At 36.1% G+C, this 17,732-nt stretch overlaps 2 protein-coding genes across 3 annotated transcripts in view; both read right to left on the bottom strand.

Moving 5' to 3' along the window:
• Window positions 1-965: 965 nt before the first annotated feature.
• Window positions 966-6,719, bottom strand: LOC143222391 (serine protease inhibitor swm-1-like). The gene is made up of 3 exons (XM_076448858.1): window positions 6,574-6,719; window positions 3,992-4,171; window positions 966-1,180 (listed from the first exon to the last, which is right to left on the bottom strand). Exons 1-3 carry the CDS (start codon window positions 6,680-6,682, stop codon window positions 975-977), a joined length of 495 nt encoding a protein of 164 aa, XP_076304973.1. The 5' UTR covers window positions 6,683-6,719; the 3' UTR covers window positions 966-974.
• A 3,843-nt stretch (window positions 6,720-10,562) lies between these two features.
• The window catches only part of LOC143222390 (potassium/sodium hyperpolarization-activated cyclic nucleotide-gated channel 2-like), a 137,506-nt gene continuing 130,336 nt past the window's right edge, over window positions 10,563-17,732 (bottom strand). For both annotated transcript variants that reach the window (XM_076448856.1, XM_076448857.1), the window contains exon 9: window positions 10,563-15,387. In XM_076448856.1, coding sequence (XP_076304971.1) covers window positions 14,909-15,387 — 479 coding nt within the window. In that variant the 3' untranslated portion in view covers window positions 10,563-14,908. The remainder of the gene's footprint in view (window positions 15,388-17,732) is intronic.

Below are 17,732 nucleotides of genomic sequence, written 5' to 3'. Positions count from 1 at the left end.
AAAATAAATTTCAGTGTAAATATAGAACAATTAAAATTATTCAACATTTAAGCACTTTATTATGTAAAGAATACAAATTATTTGGAATATAAGTGAAAAAAATAGCAAATATATGTGGTAATACAGCTTATTTGTTAAAAAATAAAATATATATCAACTGCCCTTCACTTCATGTTAAAGATTTTTATAAGTTTAAGGTCAACGTCAAAAAACTTAATTAACTTGTATGTTGTATAGTTTTATACAACATCATAAAACTTAATTGACTTATATTTATTGTTTGAATCTTTGTTGCATTTTTATACACAAATTTCTTTGCAAATTTATCAATTTGATAACATTTATTTCGTACGTTATGACCTTAAAAGCATACTAAGTCATGACCTTATAAGTATACGACGTTGTTGCCATCTAAGTATACTAAGATGTGATCTTGTAAGTACAACAAATCATGACTGTAATTGCACGAAATCATGACCTTGTAAGTGTTTAGAGTTACGATGTTGTAAGTACACCAAGTTTTATGATTTTGTGATTGTACTAGGGCATAATCTTAAAGAAAGTAAACAACTTGAACTCAATTTGTAAAAACATTTTAAACTACGTTTGCGTTTTAATTATTTTTATATTACTGAAAGAATTTAAAGTACTGATATATTTCTTTATGTATCAAAACGAAACTCGCGTGTCAGTACGAGTGTAATAAGTTACAGTTACTTCTGTTCTAAGAGCTACCTTCAGTTCAGTTATAGGTAATAACATACGATTCAGACATAGATGGATAAACTACAAAAGAATCAACACGAACAAAGAAAGTTTTGAATGGTCAGTGCTTCCTCTAGCCAAATTTGGATGAAACCTTATAGGTGACTTATGTGTAATTATTTCAAACTTGGTAATATTGTAGTAGTAAAATATATTGTACTGCAAAAGTTTTAAGAAGATATTCTAAACTTTCTGGCCAACGAAAGAAACTAACAGTAGAGTAACTCGTGATCCTTCCCTGGACACTCATCAGGGCTGATGCAGCTGTGGTTTGGACCTCTGATCAAACCTGGATTGCAGAAACAACCTCTTATACACTGCAGTGTACAAACATCGGGACGTTTCTCACACGTCTCTTCGCATGCTGTACCACACTCTGAAAAATATTCCCCATCTGGACACTCGGGTATTGTTCCTATAAAGATATAAATATACAACAAATTTGAAGCCAAATGAAAAAAGTTCAGACTGGATAATTGTTGAATAGAAAAAAGTTGCTATTTAGTATCTTAAAAGCAAATATAAATATATTACAAAGGAACTTCTCGGGCAATATTTATTTAAAAACGTAATGAAATATTCAAGCCAGCCATCTAGTGGTCCTGTAATTGGTTGACGTCAAACTTTGGAGGGGACTGCATAGCAAAAATTAAGGACGATAGAGTAGGTTGATCATTGTGAAACTCTGCATTGAAATAAACTACTATTTAACGTATAGTATGTGGAATTGGTAAGAGTTACAAGAGAAATTCAGAATACAAGTTTGAGGAAATATGTTTATTGGTGTTCTTCACAGGCGAAATGTTTCTGTGTGTACAGTTTACGTTCTGTGCTTAAATAGTGCTAATAACACAATATTGCGAAAATTCAGTGGATATATATTACACGGTCAATTTTTTTTCACACATTCAGGTATCACAGACTGTTAATATGAAACGAGATACACGTGTAATAAATATTAATTTGTCACAGTATTACTCAGGCTAATAAGACAGGCGTAGTGATAAGGGCGCTTGAGTTGCTGGGTCGAAATTCACCGTAAAAGTGTCTTTTGAAACGTCATAATGTGATGATAAAGTCCAACCATTCATTGGTAAAGAATAGCCCAAGAGCCGGCAATGGGAGAGTTTTGACTAACCTCTGAGTAGTTTTGGCAAAATTTAACAAACAAATAAATTAGTGAATTTCTATTTGCGAAGAAGAAGGAAAGATGTTGTTGAGTCACGTCTCTATCCTTTTGTTACAAATATATTTCAAAAATAAAATGTATCATTATTTTTAACCATAACCATATATGCAGTTTTTAAAATAACATTTAGGTAGCTAATTTTAGTCTTATTTTGGTGGCGTAACATGAATGTGAAAGGCTGTGATGAATAATACATTTCTCTTTGTGTGTAAATCGAAAATTACATGAAAAAATGGTGTCACCTACTATTACTTATTGCTAAAGACTAGGAGAGAGTCCCGCAAAAGATTTACGGTAAAATTAGTATAATCATTGCAATACGTCTTTTAAATACAGGATATCTGGAATAATACAAAAGAATTCTAATCGGAGATACCGAAACTTACAAGCTCACTTATTTTAGGCTTAACATCACTTAAATCTTTGTTACGTGCGGCTTATATACGATAAAGAGATAAATTAGTATTTTAATTTGTGTGCGTCTTTTTAGCTTCAATGTTGTTAAGCCTAAGCGTTATAGTACTTAATACTGTCAATAAATAAACTTAACAATGTTCTCATACGACTTAACGTTCCACTTTTTTTTTTTTTTAAACTTTGATAAGCTCATAATACGTTGTATAATATTTTGAAACAATGTCAGTTCTCCTTATGGATGTAGGTGCCATCAAAATATTGGAAACACAGTCGACTGGAGGTTAACATTGTATTGAGTTCATAGCATGTTTGGGCTGTTCCAATGATTTAACACTACTTAGGTAAATTAATAACCCAAAGTAAATAGTAATTTAATGTTAAAACAAAACATGAACGTCATAATAGGAAGTAGTAAATAAAACGTTTTGGAATCCTCACAATTCCATCGTTAGTAATCTAGAGAAACAAAACAAACTATTTGTATTTACAACATAAATATGTACATAAGAACTAACAATCTGAAAATAGAAATATAAGAAGAATAAGAAGAAAAACTTAATTAGTTAAATTAAAATATGTCTAAATCAAGTAAATACTTTGTATTTATTTATGGACGGAAGAAGGGTATTAATGTATAACTTTATTGTATACGTTCAGTATCTGTTTGGCTAGAGAAAGAAATCAAATGTCATTTTTCTGTATTGTGCTGACAGATAGTGGAGTTGGGACGGTTAATAACCTTCCTTTTTGTTTTTTTGGATGTGCTCACGAGCATATCCTCGTAGTTTAAAATAAAGTTTAGTTTTTAGTACCTCAATTTAATATTTATCTTCACTTTGAATATATAATAAGCGAACTATCAATGGGTTACTTACGAACTTTCCTGTCTCAGTAAATAAATATTATTATTAGAAAATAGTTGTTATGAGTCTTTCTCAGTTATTGTAATTCTTTATCTTACACTGTATCTCATTATTGTAATAACATGTGATATATTAATCGTTTTGTGAACATGATGTATTCATTAACGTCGTTTTAAAATCATTCTGATTATATATGTTAGTGGGCCTGAGATGGGCTGGTGGTTAAGGCGCGAGATGGGAAATCTTCGGGACATGGGTTTAAATCCAGTCATCAGTGATCGCCCTTTCAACTATGGAGTGTTATAATTGTGACGGTCGGTAACGCTTTTCGTTGGTGAAAGAGTTGGTGGTGAACAGTTTTGACTAGTTGCTTCCTCTTTAGTCTATCAATTATGAATAGTTTTCAGTGAAATTCAACAAAACAGGCTAAGTTTTGTACGTACTTAAAACCATAAAGGTGAATTTTGATTAACATCAACAAACTTTCAAAGAAACATAGGTTATTTATATCGTATAAACAAATTAATTTGTATTTACCTTACAATACATACGTTACTAAGAAGACGTCTCTGAGAGGGGTCGAACTGTTGCTTGTTTAATCGTTATGTTAACACAAAATTACATGGTGGGCTATCTGTGATATGCCCATCACGAGCGTCGAAACCTGATTTTTTAGCGTCTTTAACCTATAGACTTAACACGAAGGGGGATTTCTTATAGTTTATTATAACTCCAAATCCGAAACTAGTAACACTACCTGGACACTCTTCGGGCCTTACACACTTTCTGTACGGTCCTCGGACAAAGCCCGAGTTACAGAAGCAACCTTCCACACACTCCTGTGTACAGTATATTGGAGCTGAATCACAAGTGGCTTCACAGGCTGTCCCACACTTTTCGAAATGCTCATTTTCTGGGCATGCGTGGCCATTAATTTCTGTAAATTCAATATATTTCATGATTTGAGAAAAACAATAGCACAACAGCTACATAAAGGGGGAATATATATTGGAAATGCATGGTGTTCGAAAATTATGGGACCAATGGTGATTTGCAACGTTTCTTATTTCAGATACGTGATTGATTGTTACAGTGTGAAAGCATCATGAGGTCTAGTTAATCCTGTTGTGTGGGTTTGTTTATTTTGAATTTCGCGCGAAGCTACACGAGAACTATCTGCGCTAGCCGTCCTTAATTTTGCAGTGTAAGACTAGAGGGAAGGCAGCTAGTCATCACTACCCACCGCCAACGCTTGGGCTACTTCTTTTACCAACGAATAGTGGGATTGACCGTCACATAATAATGCCCCCACGGCTGAAAGGGTGAGCATGATTGGAGTTATGGGGATTCGAATCCGCAATCTTCAGATTACGAGTCGAGTCCCTTAATCACCTAGCCATGCCGGAACCTGTTGTGAGGCACAGAAAGTTGGAAGGTTGCTGCCGAGTTCAATGCATGCCATCTAGAGAGAAAAAAAAACATCACTCATAATTTTGTTGGTAAGTTACTAGCTAAAAAAAAGAAGACTGAAAGTGTAGACCATTGACGATGATTTAAAGTACTCAAGGATAATAGAAATACCGTCTCCAAACTTGTTTTGATTTACAAGGGGAATATGTGGAACGCATTTTGTAAAACTCATTAAAGTGTCTATGATTCTATACTTTTCTGAGAGTTTGTATATCACATCTTGAGGCTCGGCATGGCCAGGTGGTTAAGGCACTGGACTCTTAATCTGAGGATTGTGGATTCAAGTCCCAGTTTCATCAAACATGCTCACCACTTCAATCGTGGGAGCATTATTATGTGACAGTCAATTCCACTATTCGTTCATAAAAGAGTAGCCCAAGAGTTGGCGGTAGGTGGTGACGACTAGCTGTTTTCCCTCTAGTATTACACTACTAAATTAGGGACGGCTAGCGCAGATAGCCCTCGTGTAGCTTAGCGCGAAATTTAAAACAAACATCTAACATCTGGATTACAGTATTAAATGCTAAATAATTATATAGAATATGGTTGAACTGAACTCTTTTCCTACAAACAAAGCTAAGATTTTGGTTTTGTGTATACGCATAAAAATGACAAAAAGATTTTGAGGAATTTTTTTAAAAACATTCTCACTGATACAGACATAAGTTTGAGAAAATCCCGATCACCGTTTTGTGTTTCAAAGCACAAGGAAATATAAATAAATAAAAGTGTTTCTATGTAAGTTTACCAACTTCTGATCGTTCAATTTATAATATATAACCCTGTAGTAAATGCCAAGATACTACGAAATTAGAATAATTATTGTAGAAAAACAAGTGTGATATCATACTTTGATTTCTGTTTTATATTACGTTTATTTGTTGTTAAGCGCAAAGTTACCCAATGGGCTGTTTGTATGCAGCTTCCTGAAAGTATCAAAACCCGATTTTTAGCGTTGTAAGTCCTCATATTTACCGTTGAGTCACCGAGAGAGGGGATTATTTTATATTATTGTAATCTGGGGATTTTTTTAAGAGTTCGAATTCTAAGGCTTAAGCAGTTTATGTTAGCTACTTATAATATAAATATGTTAAATAGTATGATGCTTGAATCGCTGTCTTCTAGTGACACAGCCTTAAGTCTGCGGACTTACCACGCTAGAATTTTGTTTTGTTTGTTTGTTTTTGAAATTCGTGCAAAGCTACACAAGGGCTATCTGCGCTAGCCGTCTCTAATTTAGCAGGGTAAGACTAGAAGGAAGTCATCCAGTTGTCACCACCCACCGCCTACTCTTGGACTACTCTTTTACTAACGAATATTGGGACTGACCGTCACATTATAACGCCCTATGGCTGAAATGGCAAGCACGTTTGATGCGACAGGGATTCGAACCCGCGACTCTCAGATTACGAGTCAAACGCCTTAACCACCTGGCCATGCTGGGCTTTTATGGATTGTATATATAACACAGGCCATGAGAATGTACTATATCAGGTTTAACTTTCAAACATTTTCCAACTCCACAGCTGAAAGGGCGAGTATGTTTTGGTTTGACGGGGATTCGAACCCTCGACGTGCAGATTGAGAGTCAAGCGTCCTAACAACCTGACTGTCTTGGGTCTACAATGCTAGAAACAGGGTTTCGATATCCGTGGTGCACAGAGCACAGGTAGCCCATTGTATACCCTCAAACAAACAAACCTCGAAGAGTGTGATACTTAGGTAAGGAGACGGAGGATAGAATTATTAAAACTGTTTCAAATACTTGCTAATTTTATATTAAAGTGATAACTTCATCGATATGATTATATATCTGTATATATCCATACATAATAACTCGTTATTCAAGATGGAATCACTTCCACTTACCTCTACACACGGCGGTTATCAGTAAACATACCAGTAAGTTAACCGTGTACCCTCTAGGCATCCTTATTTGTGTAATGTGATCCGTAGTTAATGGGAAATGTTCTAACATTTAAGGTCTTAGTTATTTAACATGAAATATCGTGGTCTGTTTGCTGAATAATATTACAATCACGTGGCTGTGTTTAAAATCGAATTACAGAGCTTAGCGTTTCAGTTATCACTAATCAGCGTTTCCAGAAACAGGTTCCAAACTCCATTGGTGATATTAGTGGGAAAAAGAAAATCTTTAGATATTTCAAACCATTACGTATCAAGCACATATTCTGAGGGGTAAGTGGTGAGTTTACGGACTAATAACGCCGAAATCCGGAGCTCGATTCCCTGCGATGGACATAGCATTTTTGATAGTCCAATGTGCCTTTGCTATAAAATTAAGAACACACACTAAGTGTGGATCGTTGTACACGAAATGTTACGTCGTTGAAGAGACGTTTCTAGTCTTGGCGACGCCAGTTTTCTCCTAAGTCTTATATCTGTAAGTTCGAACTCAGCAGAAATTATGATATTTAATACCTATAATGATCAGCAATAATTTTTTCTCTTCAATTATTTGAAAAACGTGTGATTTGTTTTCCCTAAGGACCATTAGCTATTTCATTTGCTATGGTAGTCAATAGATGGCGCATTTAAAATGTTGGTTTTGAATTTCGCGCAAAAGTTACTCGAGGGCTATCTGCGCCAGCCGTCCCTAATTTAGCAGTGTAAGACTAGAGAGAAGGTAGCTAGACATCACCACGCACTCTTGGGCTACTCTTACCAACGAATAATGAGATTGACCGTAACATTATAACACCTCCACGGCTAAAAGGGATTCAAACCTGCGACGAGGAGTCGAACTCTTTAACCCACCTGGCCGAAAAGACCTAACTAGAGAACCCCTTAACTTTATACTTTTATAGCAGTTCCCTAGTGGCTCAGCGGTATATCTGCGAACTTACAATGCTAAAAACCGGGTTTCGATACCCGTTTTGAGCAGAGCACAGGTAGCCCATTAAGCTTTGTGCTTAATTCAAAACAAAAAAAACAACTTTTCTAGCAAAAAGAGATAATCGGAGTTTTATATATTTATTCAATAACTAGCTAAGACCTGCGAAACGGTTGCGATCAAATTAGACGCTTTATTACAAGTGTATACTTTAAATACAGGACACCAAAATCTGTAATTGCACTTGTCTTAGGCCTAACATTAGTTAAATCTTTGTGAAGTACGACTCGTATTTTATAATGAGATAAATTGTTTTTGTAATTTGTGTACTTTAACCCTCTTTTTCCTGTCACTTTGTACTAGTTTTTCGTGATTACTATTAACATGACAGAAATGCCCAGTTGTCTTCGTTGGGGGTCTTGGCATGTTTCATTATCGGTCTCAAACACTTGACACATCGCTCTGATGTTGAATTGAGAGTATTCTATCACGTTTTACATACCACTGAAATATAAATATCTGGCCGCTTAGTTTGGATAAAAAAAACTCTTGTATGAAACTATCATTATTTATTAACAGCGGTCGTGTTTTTTTTCATAGCTCGATTGTAGAAAGCGCGATATTTTGCGAGGTGGTCGTGATAGCTGACCAGTTCCGAGCTTGATATGAAGGTGAAAAGAATTTCTTGTGTATGTACATATATCAGAGAAATAAACTGATTAATAAACATTGAGTTGGAAATATAATTTTTTTTTTCTGAAATGCGTGAAGAAAGAGAGAAGAGAGATTATTTAAAGTATAGAAATTCAAATGAAAAAGTATTTAAAAAAATGATTTTTTTAAAAACTACTTAGAGTCAACAATACCGTAAGCCTATAAAATAAATTCAAACATGGATCAGCCTTAGCAGGTATATAGGATAATGATAAGAAATTTAGAAATGAACAGATGATAACTAACTGTAGGTTGCTCAAAATGATCAAACTCCAATCTATCAATCGATTTATCATTTACTGGCCAGGTGGTTAGAGCGCTCGACTCATAATCTGAGGGTCGCAGGTTCGAATCCCCGCCACACTAAACGTGCTCGTTATTTTAGCCGTGGGAGCGTTATAATGTGACGGTCCTTCCCACTACTAGTTGGTAAAAGAATAGACAAAGAATTGACGGTGGGTGGTGGTTACTAGCTGCCTTCCCTCTAGTCTTACACTGCTAAATTAGGGGCGGCTAGCTCAGATAGCCCTCGAGTAGCTTTGTGCGAAATTCCAAAAACAAACAAACAAACAAGCTCAGATAGCCATCTTGTAGCTTTGCGCGACATTAAAAAACAAACATGACTTATTACCATGTTATATCGGTTTCGGGGTGTTCCATCTCTCATCAGCCTTCGAGTAATAAAGCCAACACAGCTAAGCTATATTCGAGTTTAACGTAATGGCTGAATGGGTTAGCCCTAATTTGTTTCAATGTTAAGAATATTACAAATAAATTTAGGTGTAAGTACTATTATTTGTTTATTTAAAAAAACAGTAGTTATCTATATTGTGTAATGAAAGTAATATACGTATATCTTAGTTGATGACGCATTAAGTAATTTGTGTTTTTACTCAACTGTTGATGTTGGTTTTCCCAAATTTTGTTTGTGAATTTCGCACAAAGCTACTCGAAGGCTATCTGTGCTAGCCGTCCCTAATTTAGCAGTGTAAAACTAGAAAGAAGGCAACTAGTCATCTCCACCGTCAGGTAAGAAACCCCTAACGTAAATCTTCTAATTAGAAATAGGACAAACAACTAGTCAACAACGTCCACTACCGAATGGCTAGGCTGCTTGAAATAATAATAGTGCACTTACATATGAAAATGTAGAACATACCCTGCGACATTTCGTGACTCGAACCTTGGACCTACTAGTCCAAAGTTCGATAAACTAACTATTACAGATCATGTCTAGTTGTAAAATACGATAACAAAATTTAGACAAATAAACTACCACAAATAATTTTCGTAAGAAAACCAAATACTGTACGCTACTTTACTGCAACAATATCACATCAAGTATTGTTTATTCTAAAGTGCAGTCTAGAAACACATATTGAATAAAACATTTACAACTACAGCGATTAAACTCATACATTTTACAAAGATTCACCATGCTCTAACATAAGAAAGTTATCGCTTCCTTCAAGGATATGATATATGATACATAAGTCTCTTAGGACTACTTATGTGTGACCTGCTTCTTCTGGATAGTTTTTCAATACATATTTGTACAACACTTCTATGTAGCTATTAAATATTTGTGAAATGTGAAATTATGGTATATAGGATAAATCACGTCTGTTAGCACTAATGTTTTTAGTCATTTCGGTTAAAACCTACGCAGAGAATAATAAATATAATTTAATGGAAACACAGCAGATATTCGGCAATTTTAAATTGCATTATAAATAGATGGCGCTACTATTTTTGTTGTGAAATTATATTTTGTGTTTGTTTGTTTTTGAATTTCGTGCACTAGCCGTCTCTAATTTAGCAGTGTAAGACTAGAGGGAAGGCAGCTAGTCATCACCACCCACCGCCAACTCTTGGGCTACTCTTTTACCAACGAATAGTGGGATTGACCGTGACATTATAACGCTCCCAGGGCTGAAAGGGCGAGCATGTTTAGTGCGACTGGGATTCGAACCCGCGACCCTCAGATTACGTGTCAAACGCCTTAACCCACCTGGCCATGCTGGGCCTATATTTTGGGTCTTGCAAAAGTATTTTAATGATCGAACATTGATGTTTCTTGTTTTGTTTTAAACCGAAAAGTTCAAAATTGGCTATCTACGCTACGTCCAGCGTTAGGAACTGAACTTTAGATTGTGGCGTTGTAAGTCTATGAAGTTATCACTGACCCATCGAGAGACACATTCATTGAAATATTTTAACAAAACACATATTTCTGAATACTTTATTATCAACAAAAGTTACATCAAAGTTAACAAAATATTCCAAAATATTGAGACTAGATATATTTTTTAGAATCTGTTTCGATATCATATTATTCTTTTGAGAAAAAATGCACATTCAAATGAAATATAATCGTACATCATAATGTAAATTACAAACTCAGGATGTGTTAAACAGTTTATAGGCCTTTTGAGATATTACCATTCTGTTTCACGCGAAACACACGCAAAAAACAACACCAACGACAAGTATTTGTTATTTGTAAAAACATAAACGTGGACGAGTTTTAACGCATTACAAATTAAAATATTTTCTTGTAACATTATGAACCCAGTTTTTCAAATATTGTGGAAGTCAAGGATCATTGCTTTTAAAAACTACAAGTAAAGACCGAAAGAAAACAAAAACGAAAACAAACATTTGAAAAAATTTATAAATTGAAACCGAAATAAATCAAAAGAGAAAACAACCGTTCACAAATTTTCTAACTTAAGATTGGTTTGCTTTGAATTTCGCGCTATCAGCGCTAGCCGTCCCTAATTTAACAGTGTAAGACTAAAGGAAAATAGCTATTCATCACCACCCACCGCCAACTCTTGGGCTACTCTTTTACCAACGAATAGTAGGATTAATCATTAAATTCTAACGCCCCCACGGCTTAAAGGGCGAGCATATTTGGTGCGACAGGGATTCGAACCCGTGACCCTCAGATTACGAGCCCAGTGCCTTAACCACCTGGCCATGCCAAGGCTCTAACTTAAGATTGAAATAAAATAACAATTAAAAAAATCGTAATTTAAAACTGAAATTAGAAACAGATCGTTTTTATCACTTAGTTTAAGAACTGCTGAATTACAAACGGAGATAAGTAGTTTATACTTTGTAGATCATTATATAAGGTTGGAACTCGAATATTCAAGGGTTAACATTTATGTGGCTCTGTCTTCTATTCTTTTCGTAACAGAAATAAATGTTCGCATCTTAAACTGGCATTCACTACAGTATCATACTATTGTACAAGTTAACGTTATAGTAACTTTATCAAACATACGGGGATTGACCTAAGAGAAACAAAAGTTTGGATGGCATAGTTTTGCTTTTGAATTGAATGACAGTTTTGTTACTAAATCTCATCTCATACACTTTTACAACGATAGAAACTCAGCTAGTGAGTGAGTTAGCCATTTGCCATGTTTATCAAAATAAATAGAAAATGAAGTTAAACCTGATGGAAGAAAGAATCATCTGTGAGAAAAGCTCCTTGGTGGGTCAACAGTAATTCTCAGATCTTACAACTCTAAAATTAGGATTTTGGTACCTGTGGTAATTTGTTTTAAATTTTGGGCAAAGTTACACAAACGCTAACCGTCCCTAATTTAGCAGTGAAAGACTAAAGGGAAGGCAACTAGTCCTCACAACCCACCGCCAACTACTGAGCCACTTTTTTAGCAACCAATAGTGAGATTAACCATTACGTTATAACAGACCCAAGGCTTAAAGGGCGATTGGTAGGAGGTGGGCTTAAACCTGCAACCCTCAGTTTACGACATGACCCCTGTCAGACCTCATATATTGTGAAGAATACAACTCAGACATAATTATATTATGTTTATTAACAAAACTGATGCTTAAACCTCTAGCAGTATCATTGTATTAGTATTAGGTTTTGATATTCATTATATATACTAGGGGCAGCAGTAAGGGGGAGGTGTTGCCCGGGCTGAAGCTTGTTTGTTTTGGAATTTCGCACACAGCTACTCGAGGACTATCTGTGCTAGCCGTCCCTAATTTTGCAGTGTAAGACTAGAGGGAAGGCAGTTAGTCATCACCACCCACCGCCAACTCTTGGGCTACTCTTTTACCAACGAATAGTGGGATTGACCGTGACATTGTAACGCCCCCACGGCTGAAAGGGCGAGCATGTTTGGAGCGACGGGGATGCGAACCCGCGACCCTCGGATTACGAGTCGCACGCCTTAACGCGCTTGGCCATGCCGGGCCCGGGCTGAAGCTAAGGCAAAATGTATCTAAACCTCCTCTCTAGCCCTTGTACCCAACGAACAATATTTACTGTTAAAGTTGGCTTACTTCCCAAGCACTACAAAATATGTGCCCATATGCACAACCCCTCAATTTTTTATAGCCCACATGCTCCCCCTAACTCGAAAGAGGCTCGCGCAGCCCCTGCATATACATGATTACAAACACAACCTAGACGGCGCTTGCAAACAGATTAATTTGCATATAAAGTTATCTAAAAATGAATAAAAACCTAACCCTATACTCATGATATAATCAGATAACCGCTGAAAGCAACTATCGCTTTTCTATCCAGAATATATTAAACAAGTCACGTGAAGACTTGTAAAGACTACTCGGGGAAATTTGATGTGATACGGAGCCTGGGGAAGGGGAAGGAATGTGGAAAACTGTTTATGTTGCGCACGGATTGTTGTCTCTTTCTCGCGTAATCAATTTTTCCCCTAGGCTACCACTTAATCTACGATAACAGACGAAGAAAATATACAACGTTATGAAATTTGAAATATGATATTATTAACTACTAGATAATATTTGTTCAAATTAAGGCCAGAGGTGAAGTAAAATCCATTTCACCTAAGATCGTAAAATGAGACCTACTCTGCTAAAGTCGTACGTCACATAACCATAAAGGCATCACATGACAAAGTGGGATGAGGTACGAAGTGCTGAGATAGGTCAACAAAACAAGGTTGGGCTTGTTAAATGATAGCCAACAACGTCTGGATGTGAAATTAATGGATAAGTACACATGAAAAATACAGTAAACGTATGTTATTACAACTTATCTGTAATTGCTATCAAACCCACCGACAGGTGGCCAGAGAAGAATTAGGCCTAGAAGATAGGTATTTTTTTTATTAAATTGGTAATATAAAAAAAACTACTTTGATGGAAACGCTGAACGTTTGCTCTAAAAGAAACAAAATACAGCAACAATATTTATCAAAATAAAGTTAGTAACGTAATTCTTGTCAGCACATGTTAAATTAAAGACAAATAAATTACCTAACTTCTCTTTGATTGTTAAGCGCCATATTGATTTAGGGCAAAATTAAGTTTTATCATTTTGATGATTGCAAAAGCAAGAACCGATCAGATTTTATTGCAAAGTTCAATACGTGAGAAATATTTAAAGAAAACAAAGATTTTCTTAAAAATAAAACGAATTACCGAAAAGTGGAATATATAGAGAATAGTTTTGGTTGTATTAATACAGGTAATACTAACACGGTGTTAAATATGAAGCTTATAATTTTCATATTGTACATTTCTCAATAAGGAGTTCCACAAAAATGTTTGCATACAAGTATCACGTCCATAATATTTACAAGTGGGCAAATCAGGCTGAAGTAAGAAAATTGTATTTCCAATCTGCTAAGTAGAAAACGCCAGATATATCTATATAATATATATATATATATACACACACACACATCTACAATTTCTATATTTATCTATGTCAATATTACGCCCCCTTCATAACAGCGGGGTACTTGGTTGAAGAGATATTGTAACGACCTTGGTGCTAACAATATATAGAATAGGAAACTGACTAGCTATAATAATTAGTAACACCTTTAACTTTTGAATCTTTACTAATCCCCCATATTAGTAAAGGATTTAAAGTTGCAGGTTCGAACAGCAATTTTCTGAAATCTCAAATTCAACATCAATATATTTCTTTCTTGGCCATCATTTAGCATTGCGCATAAAAAGCATTTCTCCTTGAAAAAAACAAGACGAACAAACAAACAAAATCAGCTTTTCTTTAGACGCACCCCCAAATACTGAAGAAAAAATCAGTTCTCCTTAAAACGCACTCACAAAGACAGACAAAATCAGCTCTTCTTAAGACGCACTCACAAAGACAGACAAAATCAGCTTTTCTTAAGACTCACTCACAAAGACGTTCACTACATTAGCGGACGATATATTACAGAAACCAGTTAAAGATCAGACATGTGTTTGTTTATCTTTAGGTTCTTGTTATTTTCGGAAGGTAATATTTATACTCCCCACTGTTATTAGCGTGATTATTGGACTTTTATTTCCATAGAGTTCGCAAGTTTTTATCTAATAGGAAACCACCATGCCATCAGAATCAATCGCCCAGAATTATTTGTTTGAATTTTGCAATCCAGACGATGCTATAGACCTAACGGAATGGAGTACCTTCAGCTTTTTGATACCACGAACTTGATAAATGTAATGGTAGTGTAGTAACGTTAGTTCGCTTTCACTGGATCTTGGATTTACACCTGTCGCCAATGGAGTAATGTATTCAGTTTTTATACAAATAAATGACATCAAGATATTTAAAGTGTTATAAATGTAATTGATTTTTTTTTTTTTTCACGAATACTTATTTAAATCAGCCGGGGTGCTAGGCCTACTCGGAGAATGGTAGAACGTCTCTGAATGATGGATTGGTCGAGTCTCATTTCGTCTAAAGTCAATCTGGGGGAAGCAGCTCTCCGACTTGGGTCGTGGAATGGTACACTTTAAAGCTGCAGCTATAGATCGCTCATTCTTCTGACGACAGGGTTTACCATCTTCCTGAGCAGAGTCATCACTCTCTGGAGTCTGCGCAAAACGAATAATAGCATTCACCGTCTTCAGGTCGCTCTGAAGGTCCTCCCGCTGACTGACAATGTTGGGGTTCTTCCCAATTTTGTTCAGTCTCTCAGCAGCAATGGATTCCATGGTCCTTCGCATCACAGGAAACAGGTCCAGAACAGCATTGAAGTGGTCCACAGACAGTGAGAATAAGTGACAATACGTTTCCGCGCGGACACTGGCCACTCGCCGGGTGTTTGTCAGCAGACATATTTCTGGAAGATTTAAAAGGTGGTTAGTTATAAGTTACAAATATCACTATGTAGTCTTTTCAAGGGTATCACAAAAAACTCTATGATTAAAATTTCCACCGATCAATTGTTATTCTATTTTACACATTACTCTTAATACAGCTGGTTGGTAACAGATGAAAAATCTTCGTAGTAGGCTTAACTCAATGTAGTAAGGTGGAGTAATTCGTGTTGACGAGAAACCCACTTGAAGTAAAAATATATCTCAGGACGGATAGTATGGGTATTAACACTGTTACTAATAAAGAACAAAGTTTCAACTTTATTAGGTTATTTTCAGGGTTTGATAATTCGCACTATGTATTAGAACGAAAATTATTTGTTTAGTTGTTTGTTTTAAATAATTTAAAAATGTACTTTTGTTCTTACTACCTAATATGAATACATGTTTGTCGAACTTCGCGCAATGCTACTCTAGAACTATACGTGTTTGTTGAACTTCGCGCAATGCTAGTCTAGAACTATACGTGTTTGTTGAACTTCGCGCAATGCTACTCTAGAACTATACGTGTTTGTTGAACTTCGCGCAATGCTACTCTGGAACTATACGTGTTTGTTACACTTCGCGCAATGCTACTCTAGAACTATACATGTTTGTTGAACTTCGCGCAATGCTACTCTAGAACTATACGTGTTTGTTACACTTCGCGCAATGATACTCTAGAACTATACGTGTTTGTTGAACTTCGCGCAATGCTACTCTGGAACTATACGTGTTTGTTACACTTCGCGCAATGCTACTCTAGAACTATACATGTTTGTTGAACTTCGCGCAATGCTACTCTAGAACTATACGTGTTTGTTGAACTTCGCGCAATGCTACTCTAGAACTATACGTGTTTGTTGAACTTCGCGCAATGCTACTCTAGAACTATACGTGTTTGTTGAACTTCGCGCAATGCTACTCTAGAACTATACGTGTTTGTTGAACTTCGCGCAATGCTACTCTAGAACTATACGTGTTTATTGAACTTCGCGCAATGCTACTCTAGAACTATACGTGTTTATTGAACTTCGCGCATTGCTACTCTAGAACTATACATGTTTGTTGAACTTCGCGCAATGCTACTCTAGAACTATACGTGTTTGTTGAACTTCACGCATTGCTACTCTAGAACTATACGTGTTTGTTACACTTCGCGCAATGCTACTCTAGAACTATACATGTTTGTTGAACTTCGCGCAATGCTACTCTAGAACTATACGTGTTTGTTGAACTTCGCGCAATGCTACTCTAGAACTATACGTGTTTGTTGAACTTCGCGCAATGCTACTCTAGAACTATACGTGTTTGTTGAACTTCGCGCAATGCTACTCTGGAACTATACGTGTTTGTTGAACTTCGCGCAATGCTACTCTGGAACTATACGTGTTTGTTACACTTCGCGCAATGCTACTCTAGAACTATACATGTTTGTTGAACTTCGCGCAATGCTACTCTAGAACTATACATGTTTGTTGAACTTCGCGCAATGCTACTCTAGAACTATACGTGTTTGTTGAACTTCGCGCAATGCTACTCTAGAACTATACGTGTTTGTTGAACTTCGCGCAATGCTACTCTAGAACTATACGTGTTTATTGAACTTCGCGCAATGCTACTCTAGAACTATACGTGTTTATTGAACTTCGCGCATTGCTACTCTAGAACTATACATGTTTGTTGAACTTCGCGCAATGCTACTCTAGAACTATACGTGTTTGTTGAACTTCACGCATTGCTACTCTAGAACTATACGTGTTTGTTACACTTCGCGCAATGCTACTCTAGAACTATACATGTTTGTTGAACTTCGCGCAATGCTACTCTAGAACTATACGTGTTTGTTGAACTTCGCGCAATGCTACTCTAGAACTATACGTGTTTGTTGAACTTCGCGCAATGCTACTCTAGAACTATACGTGTTTGTTGAACTTCGCGCAATGCTACTCTAGAACTATACGTGTTTGTTGAACTTCGCGCAATGCTACTCTGGAACTATACGTGTTTGTTGAACTTCGCGCAATGCTACTCTGGAACTATACGTGTTTGTTACACTTCGCGCAATGCTACTCTAGAACTATACATGTTTGTTGAACTTCGCGCAATGCTACTCTAGAACTATACATGTTTGTTGAACTTCGCGCAATGCTACTCTAGAACTATACGTGTTTGTTGAACTTCGCGCAATGCTACTCTAGAACTATACGTGTTTGTTGAACTTCGCGCAATGCTACTCTAGAACTATACGTGTTTATTGAACTTCGCGCAATGCTACTCTAGAACTATACGTGTTTATTGAACTTCGCGCATTGCTACTCTAGAACTA

Source organism: Tachypleus tridentatus, chromosome 8, assembly GCF_004210375.1.
Source record: "Tachypleus tridentatus isolate NWPU-2018 chromosome 8, ASM421037v1, whole genome shotgun sequence".
In the NCBI taxonomy this organism is placed as follows: domain Eukaryota; kingdom Metazoa; phylum Arthropoda; class Merostomata; order Xiphosura; family Limulidae; genus Tachypleus; species Tachypleus tridentatus.
The sequence above is the reverse complement of the archived record's forward strand: the minus strand, read 5'-3'. Positions and strand labels throughout refer to the sequence as shown.

What these genes read in the sequence shown, in the direction of transcription:
- LOC143222391 (XM_076448858.1), bottom strand. Translation starts at nt 6,682, where the DNA reads ATGTTAGAACATTTCCCATTAACTACGGATCACATTACACAAATAAGG. An exon ending in GATAACCGCCGTGTGTAGAG is followed by an intron (nt 4,172 to 6,573) that starts GTAAGTGGAAGT and finishes TTGAATTTACAG; the next exon opens with AAATTAATGGCCACGCATGC. An exon ending in AAGGCCCGAAGAGTGTCCAG is followed by an intron (nt 1,181 to 3,991) that starts GTAGTGTTACTA and finishes ATATCTTTATAG; the next exon opens with GAACAATACCCGAGTGTCCA.